A 15,906-nucleotide genomic window follows, 5' to 3' on the forward strand; every position below is an offset into this window, starting at 1 on the left:
GTGCATGTGTGTGTGTGTGTGTATCTGTAACTGTAATCACATCAAAGATCAAAGGCAATCAGATCAAAGCAATCAACAGAATTAACTGGCACCTGTTCCGGCATAGTGACAGCAGAGGTGGACGGACTGGAATTTCTGGCCTCGAACAGAAAGCATTTTTGGCAAAACCATAATACCTATCATTGATCCGACTTCACTTTGAGCGTCCCGAGTTCTTCCTGAACGTCTACATATGATTTTTTAAAAGAAAAATTTAAAAATAGCTTTGTTAGAGCGATCTAAAAAAACTTTTCTATCTTCCTTTTTTACGAAATCTTCCTGCTTTTTTAATATGGGAGCCAATGAGGCTGTTGGTGGTGTTGGTGGCGTATCTATGCGTCGTACGCCCAAACTATAACTCTGACAGCTTTACCAGAGGATTGTGAGGGAGAAGACAAACTTTCCTACATTTCTATGTATAAATTATTTCTGTAGAGTGGAATTTGCGGCCTGGAGTGCAGTTTTCAAATTTATTTTTTGACAATTTTTTCTCTCCCTCTACACTCTGGCGATGATGTCACACACTGTGACACGAACATTCCGTGCAATACACACCCATTATAATCTCAGAATTTCTCCAAAAATGATCATGGTCATTGAACAGGGATTGATAAAAAACTATATGACCTATCGAAACGTGGACTAATACACTGATACACAAGACTTGTGTCTACTGTTTAAAGTTTAAATGGAGTCTCTAGGTCAAATTATGCCGGAGAAGTAGACGTTTAAAAATCTCCAATTATTGTTCTTTTTCGCTCATTTTTTGTCGGTCGTCCCATTCATTTCAATGCAAAGTTTTGGGCAGTTTTTCGCGACTTATGTCGCAAAAAATTCGTATTCTGTAGAGAAAAGTAATAGCACACCGATCCCAATCAAACCGCACGTTTTGATATATAATTTGTCCTGCAACTCTTCAAGTTGTAGGACTAGTAGCGGGACGAAATTGCGTCCGGAAGAGGAAGAAGAAGAAATCCACAGTATAACAGTAGTGCTCGGGGCGAAGCACTGGTCCCTACAGCTATTGCTGAATGGGACCAGTGCTCGGTGCGATTGCCCCGAGGCCCTAAAGAGAGGGAACGTGTGTGTGTGTGTGTGTGTGTGTGTGTGTGTGTGTGTGTGTCCAACCCCCCCCTCACAATGAGTCGTAAAAATTCCAGCTGTGAGGGGTGACTAGGCCTTTTGGCCTACTGAGAGCTGCAAAACTGTGTTTAGTTACAGTTAATTTAAAGTATATTACTGGAAATCAGTGTATGAGCAAATCAAAGGTTCAGTATAGTTAGTTGCATATCAGACTGACTGTCTGTATAAAGCAAGATTAACAAACAACTTTGACTGTAACACGAATATCACATAAATATACTTTTTACACACATATAAACCAAATCATTAATTACAGGTCATATCCTTTATACTAAAGTCCTTGTTGATTGCAAAATGGCGGTGACCTGCCATTTTGTGAGTTGACTCAGAAAGTTGTTTCATTTAGTCCACAAATGTTAAAGTCATCATACCACAGGTGAACCCATGATTCACCTGTGGTACGATCCCAACAGCAGTCTTTCCCAGCGGCAGAGCCAGAGGGGATGTTAACCCCGTAGCGTCTAGTCTGCAAATTGCTTATAGGCTAACAGTTAGCTCTGTAGCAGTACAGTGTGTATGTGCTGCTGCTGCAGGAGGTTTTCACTTAGTGATCTCTGTTTGTTTACAACAAGCACCAGACACTCTGTACACTCACTAAAAACTGTTCCTATGTTTGTTTAAAAGTAGTGCAATAAAATACAGATGCTTTCTCTAACATGATGAATAATCGTGATTAATAATCGTGATTACAATATTGATCAAAATAATCGTGATTATCATTTTGGCCATAATTGTGCAGCCCTAATACACACTGTCCTGCTACAGAGCTAACTGTTAGCCTATTAGCACTGTGTTACTGTGCACCTCGTTCCGCGACGCCTGACTGCACAATGAAAGGGCAGAAAATGACACCTTCCCAGATCACTATGAACGCTCTAAGGCGAAAAGCCATCACAGAACTCTCCAGCAATATAGCAGGGATTTGAGGGACCGCACTATGAAAGGGGCTTATGTTTGTTGTTGCTTGTGACTTTACAAATGGTGCGTGTTGTTGTGGCGTTGAGTCTTATGCCGGGATTCCACTGGATGCGTAACGACTCCGAAAGGGGTCCGTCCGCAACGGCTGCGTATCTACGCAGTCCGTCAACACCCACCGGATCCGTCTGTGTCGGAGCTGTTGCGGACAGCAGAGTCCCGAGGACGCACGAGCTCTCGCGAATTCACGCCTAATCAATTGATATAACTGGAAGATAATCAACATCTCCTCGTTAATGACTGGAGACAAATCCAGTGACTCCGTCTTAACGAGCGCTAACGAGGTCGGCCGGCTTGTTAACAAGAGCCTCTTGTTAACAAGTGATCTCTGTTGGTTTACAACAAGCACCGGAGTGAGCGGTGTCAGTGGGGTGTAAAGACGAGTGAAAACCTCTAACCTGTTGATTTCAGGTCTTCAAGTTATAAAATACGATCCGCCGTGAACCCGAGGTACTTTATTTTTAAAATATACCGGATGTTTTATTTTGTGTCTGTGCACGACTTCCTGTCCCGAACGATCTGTTCTGTGCTGAATTTATGCGTCGTGCTCCGTCGTCCGACAAAAATAGAAGCTCTGCGCAAGTGTTGTGAGGGCTGTCGGATGGCCATGCGTTGTCGGACTCATTACGCAGCGGATCTGCAGTCGGTGGGATCTCACACATTGATTATAATGGGTGCGTAACGGCTCCGACGACGGATCTGCAGCCGTTACGCATCCAGTGGAATCCAGGGGTTACGTCACATCCTGCTTAGCTTTCTAGCCAATCAGCAACCAGGCTTTTTTCAGGTGAGAAAAACGGCCCTGCTCAAATGACCGCTCAGGACGGCTCATATTCAAATTAGGGGCATTTTGGTGAGTGGGACCTGCCTCATTCCGGGTATTGGACTGTAATGGAAACACCCCTATTGAAGCCTAGATTTAAAAAAGACTGTAGCCAATGCTAACGTTATCCCTGTTAGTTAATGTAATATGAAGCAGCTTCTCGTTATAGAAGGTAGTGTTAAACGCAATGTAATGTATGTGAATGCATTTTTATTTTAGCCTATGGCACATTAAGTTTAAGTGGCAGTCAGAGATTCCTTCATTTTTTTTTCTTACTTTGGATGTTAAGATCCTCTGTGCAACAGTTTAACAGATCTCAAGTAATTACTTGAGGTCTTAAGTATAAGACCAAAATAAGGAGGAAAGCTTAAGGAAAGAAAGTTGCAGCCCATCCTCTTTTTCCTGCAGCACTGTCTCACATTCATTCACTTTGACAAATGATCTTTCATCGTCAGATAAAGTGAGCAGAGAAGAGAGTCACTCACCCTGCATTTTGTGAGAGCAAAGGGCGAATCTCAGAGCATCGGTCCCACACTGAGGGATTCCTTTGGGGAAGTCTTTCCTCTGTGGGGAAGCAGATGGAACTGACAGATAAGAGAGGAAGTAACGAGTGTGCTCAGTGAGCCAGAGAGAAATAGATAGGAGACAGAGGAGCTGACCTGTGCTTCCATGGCAACCAGCTGCTCCCTGGGGTCAAGGTTTCCCTCCTTTACTTTCTCTTCAAGTCTCTAGGAGGAAACAAACAACAAAATGTCTTTTGAGTGAATTAGAGCAGACGGCTGCCTCAGTGGGCTGTTTCTTACAGAACTTCAGCTGTACTGTCATGTCACATCCGAAAAAACAGTCATCTGACACTGTCATTCTTCTCACACCAAGAGAATATTCAGTGATGTGAAAAAGTGTTGGCCCCCTTCCTGATTTCTTGTTTTTTTGCATGTCTGTCACACTTAAATGTTTCAGATCAAACAAATTAAAATATTAGTCAAAGATGACACAAGTAATCACAAAATGCAGTTTTAAAACTTTTTGCGGTTTTTATTATTAAGGGAAAACAAAAACCAAACCTACATGGCCCTGTGTGAAAAGTGATTGCCCCCTAAACCTAATAACTGGTTGGGCCACCCTTAGCAGCAACAACTGAAATCAAGCGTCTGATCTTTTTAGAATTGTTTTAATTCAGCCACATTGGAGGGTTTTCAAGCATGGACCACCTTTTTAAGGTCATGCCTCAGTATCTCAATAGGGTTCAGGTCATTTTGTTTTTCTTCAGCCTTTCAGAGGTGGACTTGCTGTTGTGTTTTGGATCATTGTCCTGCTGCAGAACCCAAGTGTGCTTCAAGTTGAGGTCAAAAACAGATGGCCGGACAGCCTCCTTCAAGATTTTTTGGTAGACAGCAAAATTTATGGTTCCATTTAATCACAGCAAGTCTTCCAGGTCCTGAAGCAGAAAAACAGCCCCAGACCATCACACTACCACCAACATATTTTACTGTTGGTATGATGGTATGATTTTACTGCGATAACACCGCATTTTTCTGAAATTGGTTGCTAACCGGTGGCTAAATGAGACTAGAGTGGAAGGATGGCAACTCTCTCATTAGTCCATCTTGTAGATTGTAAATTATGTAAATAAACAATTTATTAGGCTACGAATTCGCTAGCTTGTCAAAACCGCTAGTTGGCTTGTCGGAGACCTTCTGAACGGCTGTGGTTTTTAAGTCATGAGACCGTGGTGTAGTCAGTTATAGCATGATGTTAGCTTTTTACTTTTGTCATAGCAAAATGTGTCAAAAATGCCCAGCATACCTGAACCCCACCCATTCATTCCGTGTGATAGGTATCTGCAAGTCATTTACAGTAATATGCTACCTACCTCCAAAGAGACTCCATGTATAACATCTAATGGGTCAATGACATTTCCCAAAGATTTACTCATTTTCCTGCCATGTTTATCTCTCACGAGAGAGTGAAGGAGAACCTGAAGGACATGAGAGAGAAACAGCAGGACTGTAATAAACGATAGCGTTTTAAAACTGTTTTATTTTGGTTTTCCTTTTTTTTTTTTTAATTATCCACGTACCTGTTTAAAAGGCAGCTGTCCAGTCAGCTCTGTGCCCAGCATCACCATCCTTGCCACCCAGAAAAAGATGAGGTCACTGCCCGTCTCCAAAATGGAATTGGGGTAGAAGCCCTGAAGGTCAGTGGTCTGTGGGAGGTGAAGGTGTGGTTATAATACAAAGATATAGGGCTGTTTAATGAGGTGTTCTGCTTGAAGAAGTGCAGTACCTTCTCAGGCCAGCCAAGCATTGCGAAGGGAAACAGCCCAGAGGAGAACCATGTATCCAGGACATCAGGATCTGACACAGGGAGTACATAGATTGAAGCGATACAGAATAGCATTAAATATTGCTTCTACCAGAGCAGCACTACAATGACAAAACCAATGCAGCGGAAGGCTTTTAACCAGTGGATTTTAAATGTATTTCTTAAAGTTGGTTTTGCCTCCAGTGATTCGAAAACTGCTTAATACCTTGCTATGTTTCCATATGTGAATAGGTAAGTGGAGTGTAGGGCAGGAGGCCAGTGAATAGGAAACAGGGAAGTGGGCCAGCCACAAGACATTATAGACAGTGTTGGCAGAGACGAAGAGGAATGTATATGCGTTACTCCACCTTTACGTACAAAGTTTGTGCACAAAGCCCCATACAAGACATGTATTGTATGTACTGTTGTAGGGATCACAGCTACTCCACAAGGTTCATTTGGATTAAAGACTGAATGCAGTGAGAATTGTGTCAACAAATTCTCTCCATGCTTCAAGATGGAGGTCCCTCTTTGTTCCCCAAACAAAGACAAACGACCCCTACCCCCACAGGTATCTGCAGATACCTAAAGGCGTCTCATTGGCTGATACCAACAGGAAATACAACTTCCAGGTTGAGACACAAAAGTGTCCTGCAGCCATCCCTTCTCGCTCTTCTCTTCTCGACTCCCTGAGGAACAGCATGCCTGCTGTCCTGGTCTGATCTTCCAGGAGGAAGATCAGACTCCTTCCCTCTGTCTCCAGCTCTAAGGGAAGGCCGGTGAGGCCCAAACCAAGTGGGCCCACCACGACGCTTCTAAGTTTCCTGCCTGTGATCTATACTGGACATAATCACAGAGACCCTCACCAAGCTTCTGGAGCCAACAGCAAACAACGCTACAACCACCAAAACCCAACCAGGAGCTGATTCTTCTTCAAAAGGATTTCTGCTTCCCCTTTTAACTCTGGACTCTGTGGTATAGTACTGGGCAGTTAGTAAGCAAGAACAAGTTTGTTAAGCTTTAATCAATGATGTTGATCTGTTGTGTGTTTAAGTATATTTGTTGGGATATTTTGTGTAGCTAGATCACTTGAAGTTGTATGATTAATGTTGCTCTACATATCTCAAGTTGTACATGTAAATTAACTATAACTCCTTTGATTTGCTCACACACTAATCCACATGAAATATACTTTAATTTGGCTTCCCACAACACATAGACCTTCAAGACCGCATGGTCTATTGTTCTTCAAGAACAAAAGGGCTTCCGCCATTTTGATTTATTTAAATGACCGCCTTTCGGCAGCCATTTTGTTACACATTCTTTCTCACCTACACTTCCACTGTAAATAGTCTTTTAGATTAGTTATTGTGTGTTCTGTTTGTCTTGCTTTATTTAGAATAAATATGTTTTTGGATTAATATGCTTCTCCCTTTAATGTTGCACATGAATGAGTGATTTGCTAAACCTCTGCTATGAGAAGAACTCAAAATTCCTTCAACCGTTACTAAATATTAATAAGGTGATTCGATTATAATTATATTCATAATTAATAATCAATGTTCCAAATTGATAATTTGTTAACTTTATGAGACTGATTAACTATGATTTGCTATCTTTCCTCTTTCTAAGTAAAGAGGTGGTGCCCCAAAAATAACTGTAATTCATTTAAAGTATTAAATATAAATTTAGTCAATTTCTGATAGCAAAATTGATCTAAATTAGCTTTACCTCTAAATATTTTGGTACCCCTGCTGGAGGCAATGTGTATCTGAAGCAGATACCCCTACACTGTATTCACATGATATCAGAAAAACAGTTTTACTGTGTGCCTCCTTTGTTTGTATATGTGGATGTTGTGGCAGTCCTGCACTGATGTACGCCTCGCTCTGTTCTTAGTGGCGCCGAACAGAAAGTTCTTAAAGGTGCCCTTTAGAATTTTCTTGGGAAAAAATGTTAGATTTGCATTGAGTGTTTCTCACCACTCATCAAACTCAACAAACTTAGTGAACTTGGGTGCCTCAAGGATCAGTGCTAGGCCCCCTTCTCATTTCAATTTACACCAACTCACGGCTCAGTAAAGATCTCTCTGGCCGATACATACAGTAGTAGTATACAGTAGTTTTCAATATAATAGCAGTCCAATGTGACTAATGAGATTAATCCAGGTTTTTAGTGTATTTTTTATTGCTACATGGCAAACAAGATACCAGTAGGTGCAGTAGATTCTCAGAAAACCAACAAGACCCAGCATTTGTGATATGCACACTCTTAAGGCTGTGCAATTGGGCAATTAGTTGAAAGGGGTGTGTTAAAAAATATAGCAGTGTGGCGTTCAATCAGTGAGGTCATCAATTTTGTGAAAAAACAGGTGTGAATCAGGTGGCCTCTATTTAAGGATGAAGCCAGCAGTTGTTGAACATGCATTTCTCTTTGAAAGCCTGAGGAAAATGGGTCGTTCAAGACATTGTTCAGAAGAAAAGCGTACTTCGACTAAAAAGTTGATTGGAGAGGGGAAAACTTATAAAGAGGTACAATCAATGATTGGCTGTTCAGCTAAAATGATCTCCAATGCTTTAAAAAGGAGAGCAAAACCAGAGACACTTGGCAGAAAACGGAAGACAACCATCACAATGAATGGAAGAATAATCAGAATGGCAAAGGCTCAGCCAATGATCAGCTCCAGGATGATCAAAGACAGTCTGGAGTTACCTGTAAGTGCTGTGACAGTTAGAAGACGTCTGTGTGAAGCTAATCTATTTACAAGAATCCCCCGCAAAGTCCCTCTGTTAAAAAAAAGGCATGTGCGGAATAGGTTACATTTTGCCAAAGAACACATCAACTGGCCTCAAGAGAAATGGAGGAACATTTTGTGGACTGATGAGAGTAAAATTGTTCTTTTTGGGTCCAAGGGCCGCAGACAGTTTGTGAGACGAGCCCCAAACTGTGACTTCAAGCCACAGTACACAGTGAAGAATGGTGGTGCAGCATCATGATATGGGCATGTTTCTCCTACTATGGTGTTGGGCCTATTTATCACATACCAGGGATCATGGATCAGTTTGCATATGTCAAAATACTTGAAGAGGTCATGTTGCCTTATGCTGAAGAGGACATGCCCTTGAAATGGGTGTTTCAACAAGACAATGACCCCAAACACACTAGCAAACCAGCAAAATCTTGATTCCAAACCAACAGCATTGATGTTATGGAGTGGACCTTAATCCAATTGAGAACTTGTGGGGTGACATCAAAAATGCTGTTTCTGAAGCAAAACCAAGAAATGTAAATGAATTGTGGAACGTTGTGAAAGAATCTTGGAGTGGAATAACAGCTGAAAGGTGCCACAAGTTGGTTGACTCCATGCCACACAGATGTGAAGCAGTTATAAAAAACTGTGCTCATACAACTAAATATTAGTTTAGTGATTCTCAGGATTGCTAAATCCTAGAAACAAAAAAGTTTGTAGAAAATAGTTTTGTGTTTGTAAAGTCAACGACAGACACTGCTATTTTTTTAACACACCCCTTTCAACTATTTGCCCAGTTGCACAGCCTTAAAAGCGTGCATATCACGAATGCTGGGTCTTGTTGGTTTTCTGAGAATCTACTGCACCTACTGGTACCTTGTTTGCCATGTAGCAATAAAAAATATACTAAAAACCTGGATTAATCTGGTTAGTCACATTGGACTGCTATTATATTGAACACTACTGTATCCATATTAAGCTAAAATGGCCAATCTGTTGTGTCAATGCATTGTTCAGCCACTGGTAGAGATAGTCATAGCACAGCAACAGTGGTAGTAATCAAATCATTACTCGAAACTGTGGTAAAAGCAAGGACATTCGCAAATACATCATGTAAAAAGATGCATGTGTTCTGTGGATAAACATATTTTCCCCTCTCTTCCCTCTCTTCAGTGGTGTTTAATGTAGAGAAAGGTTTTCATCAGCTCATACAGCAACAAGGTAAGAGGTAATACAGAGATGAGTCACCCTGAGTCAAAGTGATGGCTTCTGGCTTCACTCTATATTTGACAGCAGCTCTTTGTCGGGCCTCATCCTCGCTATGTCCCCAGATCCACAGCTCCTACCAAGAACAAACAAACATTAATTCAAAAACGTTGTTTCTACCTATTTTTTTTTTCTATTGAAGGTTGCATTTGTTGAAAAAGCCTGGAAAAATTCTGCTAGTCCTACAGAACATTTCACAGTAATATCATTCTTATACATAGGCAAATCCATAAACCCAACCTCTTGTTGGTCAGTTGAAACAGAATTAGGAAGCTCCACTTGGTAAGCAGGGATCTGATGACCCCACCAAAGCTGCCTGGAAATGCACCAATCACTGCGACGCAAACAGAGGTACATTGTTCACAGCCCATACGTTGAAAAAAGAAGTCATTCATCACCAGAGTGGTGTCATTTCACACACATATCAACCAGTTACAACACACACTGCCATTGTTCTCCCTTATACCACAGTTCCAATACAGAAAAATCCGTCAAAGTCAAAGGTCAGGATGGGCTACCTGATATTAGACAGCCAGTTTTTCCATGTCTTGGTGTAGTAGTGAGGGATGATTTCAAGCTGTTCGTCTTCCACAGCCTGACAGGGAAAGAAATAGTCACATTTGAGTGTTGCATAAATGTTTAGGGATGAGATGACATCACTCAACTACTCTATTTTTTACTATGTATAGATTCTGGAGCCTGACATTTTACTTGAAAACTTCAAAAACTTTTAAAAAAGTTTGACCTCAAACTTAACACATCCACCACCTTACCTGAACAGCTTTTTTGGCCATTTCACGACAGGAAACAAACCACTGCTTCTTCAGAAGTGGTTCAATGATGTCTCCTGAGCGGCTGACACAAGGAGAAGGAAAACCACAAACATATAAGAGAACACTACAATGTCACAGTGCAGCCTCTATTCTTTTGTTTCAGGAAGATGAAGGAAAGCAAGAGGAAGATTACTGTGACACTGCTGGAAATAACTTGAGGAATGTATATTTATGACTCCACTTGGATGTTGTGGCAGTCCTGCACTGATGTACGCCTCGCTTTGTTCTTAGTGGCACCGAACAGACAGTTCTTAAAGGTGCCCTGTATAATTTTCTTGGGAAAAAAAGTTAGATTTGCATTGAGTATTTCTCACCAATCATCAAACTCAACAAACTTAGTGAACTTGGGTGCCTCAAGGATCTAGGCCCCCTTCTCTTCTCAATTTACACCACCTCATGGCTCAGTAAAGATCTTATTGGCCGATACATATTTTATATTGATATATACAGTAGTGTTCAATATAATAGCAGTCCAATGTGACTAATCAGATGAATCCAGGTTTTTAGTATGTTTTTTATTGCTACATGGTAAACAAGGTACCATTAGGTGCAGTAGATTCTCAGAAAACCAACAAGACCCAGCATTCGTGATATGCGCGCTCTTAAGGCTGTGCAATTGGGCGATTAGTTGAAAGGGGTGTGTTCAAAAATATAGCAGTGTGGCATTCAATCAGTGAGGTCATCAATTTTGTGAAAAAACAGGTGTGAATCAGATGGCCTCTACTCAACAAACTTAGTGACCTTGGGTGCCTCAAGGATCAGTGCTAGGCCTCCTTCTCTTCTCAATTTACACTACCTCACTTGGCACAATCATCCGCAATCATGGCTTCTCATACCATTGTTATGCCGATGATACCCTGCTGATCTTGTCCTTCCCACCAAACAACTGTCACAGTCTCGGCTCATATCTCTGCTTGTCTTGAGGACATCTCCACATGGATGACAGAACATCACCTTCAGCTCAACCTCTCTATGACGAAGCCTCTTGTCATCCCACCCCATCCCACCTTATATCAGCCTATTAATCTTCAGCTTGGATCCATGGAAAATAAGCTTTTTTTGTGGTATGAGATGGAAAACATATTGGCTCAATATGTATGTGCACATACAGAAAGTTTGATTGTGTGTGTGTGTGTGTGTGTGTGTGTGTGTGTGGTGGTACTCTACCTGCAGATGGGCAAAGTCATGGCGTGACTTTTCTTTTCTCTGAACAGCTTCTTCTCAGCCAGTGCATCCACAACGAGCTGTCTGGCATCAAAACGCTTAACTCCCTTAAAGTAGACAAAATGATAACAGCTGATACATCAAATCTACATTTTCTATCACTGACCACAGGACAAACACATTTTTACAAGGTGTTTTGCCGAATGGAACTTGAGAGAGCCAACATATTCACACTAATCATATGTCTTCATGTAGTAATACAAAGGTTACAGATAACAGTGGTGTTGATGCACCTCCAGCCACTGTCCACAGGTGGGCTTCATGGTTCCATCACCTCCAATTACGGTAAGGCATGGCAGTGAGTGCCTCTTTGATAGCAGGAAATCAGTGTGGTCATGAGCAGGGGTCACCTTCACTGCACCTACAAGACATAAACACAGGGACATGATGAACATGAGCAGCTCACACAGTGTCACAGCAACAGCAATCCCTCTGCATGGCCCGGCTGGAAAAACTACAGCGAAAATCCAAAAACTCCACTATGGACATTTTCAGTCATATTTGTCATTTTTCACTTGTTTTGGCAATAATTCTGTGATTATGGAAATGACATGATTTTTGGAAGTTTTTTTTTTTCTTGATATATTTTGAAATTCAAATTTCTATTTTTCTAATGGGTCAATAATCCACTGTGTTCAAATTTACTACCCTTTCAGACCTGTCGGGCTGAAAATGTCCACCTCTAAAAAAATGCTATAAAAACTTTTTCTACTTTTTTCTGCATAAACCTCTTAAGCAACTTCCACCCTGCTCAAAACTACCAAACATTCAAAGATTTTGAGAAAAACCTTTTAAATGCCAGTTTACATACATGATGTCACTGTTTTACAAAGAAAAAAAACAAAAACATTGAGTTATTTTCCATATCATTAATAACTTTTGGCTGCGGCATTTTTTTTATCACAGCCTTGGATATGTCAAAAATTAGCACACAAATTGATTTTGATGCAGTTATAGTTTTTTGAAAACCAATGCCCCAGCCAAAAAATATTTATTATATGGAAAATAACTAAATTTTTGTGTTTTTTTCTTTGAGAAACAGTGACATTGTGCAATCAAACTGGCATTTAAAGGGTTAAAATGGCAAAAATGTTTAAACATTTGGCAGTTTTGAGCAGGGCGCAAGTTGTTTAATAGGTTTATGCAGAAAAAAGTAGAAAAAAATATTAATCAGTTAAGATTTTATCACGTTTTTTTGGAAGTGGACATTTTCAGCCCGAAGGGTCTAAAAGGGTAGTAGATTAAAGTCGCCCAGAGGGTTAAAACAAGCTGTAAGGCTTTTCATGTCCAGTTTTTTGATCAGAATGTGTCAGACAGGGGTTGAGACAGTTGTGTTGCTATCACCAGTTCCAAGCTCCATGTCCACCATTGAATCAGTGATGATGGGCAGGAGCCTGTTGGTGAAGGGGTGTCTGCACTGCCTCCCATGAAGAGCCTGTAAAAAAGAAGGCAATGTGGAAAGATATGAGCACAGATATCTTACAAATGTCATGTTGTATTCAATCATCATTTGTTCCTACGTTTAAGTGTCAAATTTTTAAACGTCCACAGCCATCCTCTCAATCACCACTTTCAGCTACTTCGCCCTACAAAGTCTAACTGCAGTAACTACATAAAGAGTAAAACTGAGGAAAAACTGCTTCAAAGTTGTTGTTTTTTACATTTTTTAACTGGCCAGCCAAATGGGTTATAGGCAGGTAAGTGATATTATTCCACATGTATTGATGATGTCATTTTTATGCTAAAAAAATCATGACGATTTATTTGACCCCGTAAAAAAATGTAATTACTGGTTTTGCATTGCTGTAAAAGGTTCTAAAAGTAACGGAAAAACAATGCAGTAATTACAATGTTGTTGTCTTCTTTCAGCTTTTATATTCAGTTTTCATTAAATAAACATTTTCAAATTCATTTTGTTAAAAGTGTGTTTAAAAGTGTTTCACAACTCTATTCAAAGATTTGTGTATTTTAGATTCAACATAATTCTATCTCATTTCTTAACTTTATCTAGATAACAATTTCCCTAAGAAAATAAATGTAATAATAATTATAATATAATAATAAGTTCTATGTATTTACTATTCAACACAATGAAGAAATCCAAGGCACCACTGTATCACAGTCAAAGCAGACCGTGTGCTAAGGTTTTATGTTTAAATTTGTATATATATCCAAAGCAGACTGTGGTAAGTGCAATAAATGTGGTCTGCTTTGGTTTTGAAATTGATTTTGTAGTTACTGCAATTTTTACATCATTATTTCTCTGAATTAAAGCAAATTTGAAATCAAAAACTTTGTCACAAGATAAAACAGACATCAAGGGGATCATTTTTAGTTATAACTCAATTTTGACCAAAAATGAAGTAACTGCAGTTAGGCTTTGTAGGACAGTACTGCCCTCAGGGTAAAGGTACAAAGAAATAATGTGTCCCTGTTCTGTTGCCATGAAATACATTTCTCACTAAACCATGACATTTTTATCTGGACGCATTACGGTAATGAATTTGTGAATCAAAAATATGTTCAAAAATATAGAAAATATTATTTTAGCACAAAACACTGAATTGTGCCTCATTATGGCTATATTGTTCATTCATATAAAAGTGAAATATATTTAGTTTAATAAAGTATGTCCTTCTAATCTTTACAGACATAACTTAGACTGGCTTCATGAGAATCACCCAGATAGAGCGGAAGAGAGGAAAGATCGGGAAAACATGCAGCAGAGAGCTGTAGCTCGGAATAAAACTGCAGCTGCAGGATGCATGCTCCACCAGGTGAACTACCAGGCTCCACATACACTTACAAAACATTTTTTAAGATTATTTTACTGGTTTATAAATCTCTTGATGGTCTTAGTCCAGCCTATTTATCTGATTTATTTTTATCCTATGAACCCTCCCAAAACTTAGAAGGAAAACCCATGATGAGGCATAGTTTTGTCACTGTGCTCCACGTTTGTGGAACAGCCTCCTGAAGCCATCAGAGACGCTTCATAATTTTAAGAGCAAACTTAAGACTTATCTTTTTAATTTGGCTTTTACTTGAACCATTTTTAAATATTTTTCTGCTCATGCATCTTAGTGTTACAACCTCTTCTCTTTTATTTATTTTCTTTTTCTTTTTATTACTTCTCTTTTAGATGGGGTTGAGGTTGGAACTTGGAAGACTTTGCACTGGGAAGGCTGCTGGCCCAGATGGTGTGTGTCCAAGGCTGCTCAAGGACTGTACTGCCCAACTGTGTCAACCTCTGCACAAGATCTCCAACCTCACTCTACAGTTGGAAAATTTCCTGTGTTGTGTCGGTACCAAAAATAAAATGTCCAGCTGAACTTAATGACTACAGACCAGTAGCCTTCACTCCTCACATCATGAAGACCTTGGAGCGGCTGATTCTACGCCTAGCTGAAGTCAAAGACAAACTTGACCCCCTGCAGTTTGCATACAAACAACACATGGGAGTGAACGATGCTGTCCCCTACATGCTTCACCATGCCCTTGCTCATCTGGAGGAAACTGGCTCTTATGTGAGAATCATGTTCTTTGATTTTTGAAGCACATTCAACAACATCCAACCCAACATACTCAAAAACAAGCTCACAGAGATGGGAGTGGATCTTTCCTTCATCTCCTGGATCACAGATTACCTGACAGGAAGACCATAATATGTCAGGTTGGGGAACTGTGTTTCTGGGAAATAAATGAGCAGCACAGGAGCTCCACAAGGAGCTCCTGTGCTGATAAATGGTAAACCTCTCTACCAACTGAGCCACAGCTGCCCCGCTGATAAAAGCCTTTAGTGACTGGAGTCACAAGAACTATCTCCTACTGAACACCTCAAAGACTAAGGAAATGATCATAGATTTCTGCAGGATCAAGCCTTCCCTTCAGCCAGTGAATACCTGTGGGGTGGACATGGAGCTGGTGCCAAGTTATAAGTATCTAGGTGTATACCTGGATAATAGGTTGGACTGGTCCCTAAAAACAAACGCTCTCTACAAAAAGGGGCTCTTTTTCTTAAGATAGCTCAGATCTTTTGACATCTGTAGTAAGATGCTGCAAATGTTTTATCAGTCTATGGTGGTAGTGTGTTGTTTTATGCTGCAGTCTGCTTGGGAGGCAGCATCAGACACAGAGATGCAAGGCGGTTGGACAGACTGGTCTAAAGAGCTGGTTCTGTGGTTGGATCACCTCCTCCATCACTTGCTGATTGCTTAGATAAGCAATCAGCAAGGACTTTAGTATCAAGGATTTGATCTGTAATTAATGATTTGGTTTATATGTGTGTTTTAACTACATTTATGTGATATTCGTGTTACAATCAAAGTTGTATGTTAATCTTGCTTTATACAGACAGTCAGTCTTATATGCACCTAACTTACTACCCTTTGACCTGCTCACGCACTGATTTACACATAATATATATTTTAAGTTAGCTGTAACAACATACAGTTTGTAACAGCTCACACTGCCACACGGCCACCAGGCCTGGTAACCTGGCTTCACAGCTGGAGTTTTCTTTTGTGCGAGGAGCTTCAACCCCCACACTC

The 15,906-nt window shown here is 40.3% G+C and overlaps 1 protein-coding gene across 3 annotated transcripts in view; it reads right to left on the reverse strand.

The window, feature by feature from the left end:
- The window catches only part of vars2 (valyl-tRNA synthetase 2, mitochondrial), a 59,250-nt gene that overhangs the window by 31,922 nt on the left and 11,422 nt on the right, over positions 1 to 15,906 (reverse strand). For all 3 annotated transcript variants that reach the window (XM_059350308.1, XM_059350309.1, XM_059350310.1), the window contains exons 12-23: positions 12,701 to 12,791; positions 11,590 to 11,717; positions 11,300 to 11,403; positions 10,073 to 10,154; positions 9,818 to 9,894; positions 9,540 to 9,633; positions 9,282 to 9,375; positions 5,267 to 5,337; positions 5,061 to 5,186; positions 4,854 to 4,958; positions 3,640 to 3,708; positions 3,466 to 3,544 (exon numbers count right to left, since the gene is read on the reverse strand). In XM_059350308.1, coding sequence (XP_059206291.1) covers positions 3,466 to 3,544; positions 3,640 to 3,708; positions 4,854 to 4,958; positions 5,061 to 5,186; positions 5,267 to 5,337; positions 9,282 to 9,375; positions 9,540 to 9,633; positions 9,818 to 9,894; positions 10,073 to 10,154; positions 11,300 to 11,403; positions 11,590 to 11,717; positions 12,701 to 12,791 — 1,120 coding nt within the window. The remainder of the gene's footprint in view (positions 1 to 3,465; positions 3,545 to 3,639; positions 3,709 to 4,853; positions 4,959 to 5,060; positions 5,187 to 5,266; positions 5,338 to 9,281; positions 9,376 to 9,539; positions 9,634 to 9,817; positions 9,895 to 10,072; positions 10,155 to 11,299; positions 11,404 to 11,589; positions 11,718 to 12,700; positions 12,792 to 15,906) is intronic.

The sequence above is a fragment of the Centropristis striata genome, chromosome 14, assembly GCF_030273125.1.
Source record: "Centropristis striata isolate RG_2023a ecotype Rhode Island chromosome 14, C.striata_1.0, whole genome shotgun sequence".
NCBI classification, from domain to species: Eukaryota; Metazoa; Chordata; class Actinopteri; order Perciformes; family Serranidae; genus Centropristis; species Centropristis striata.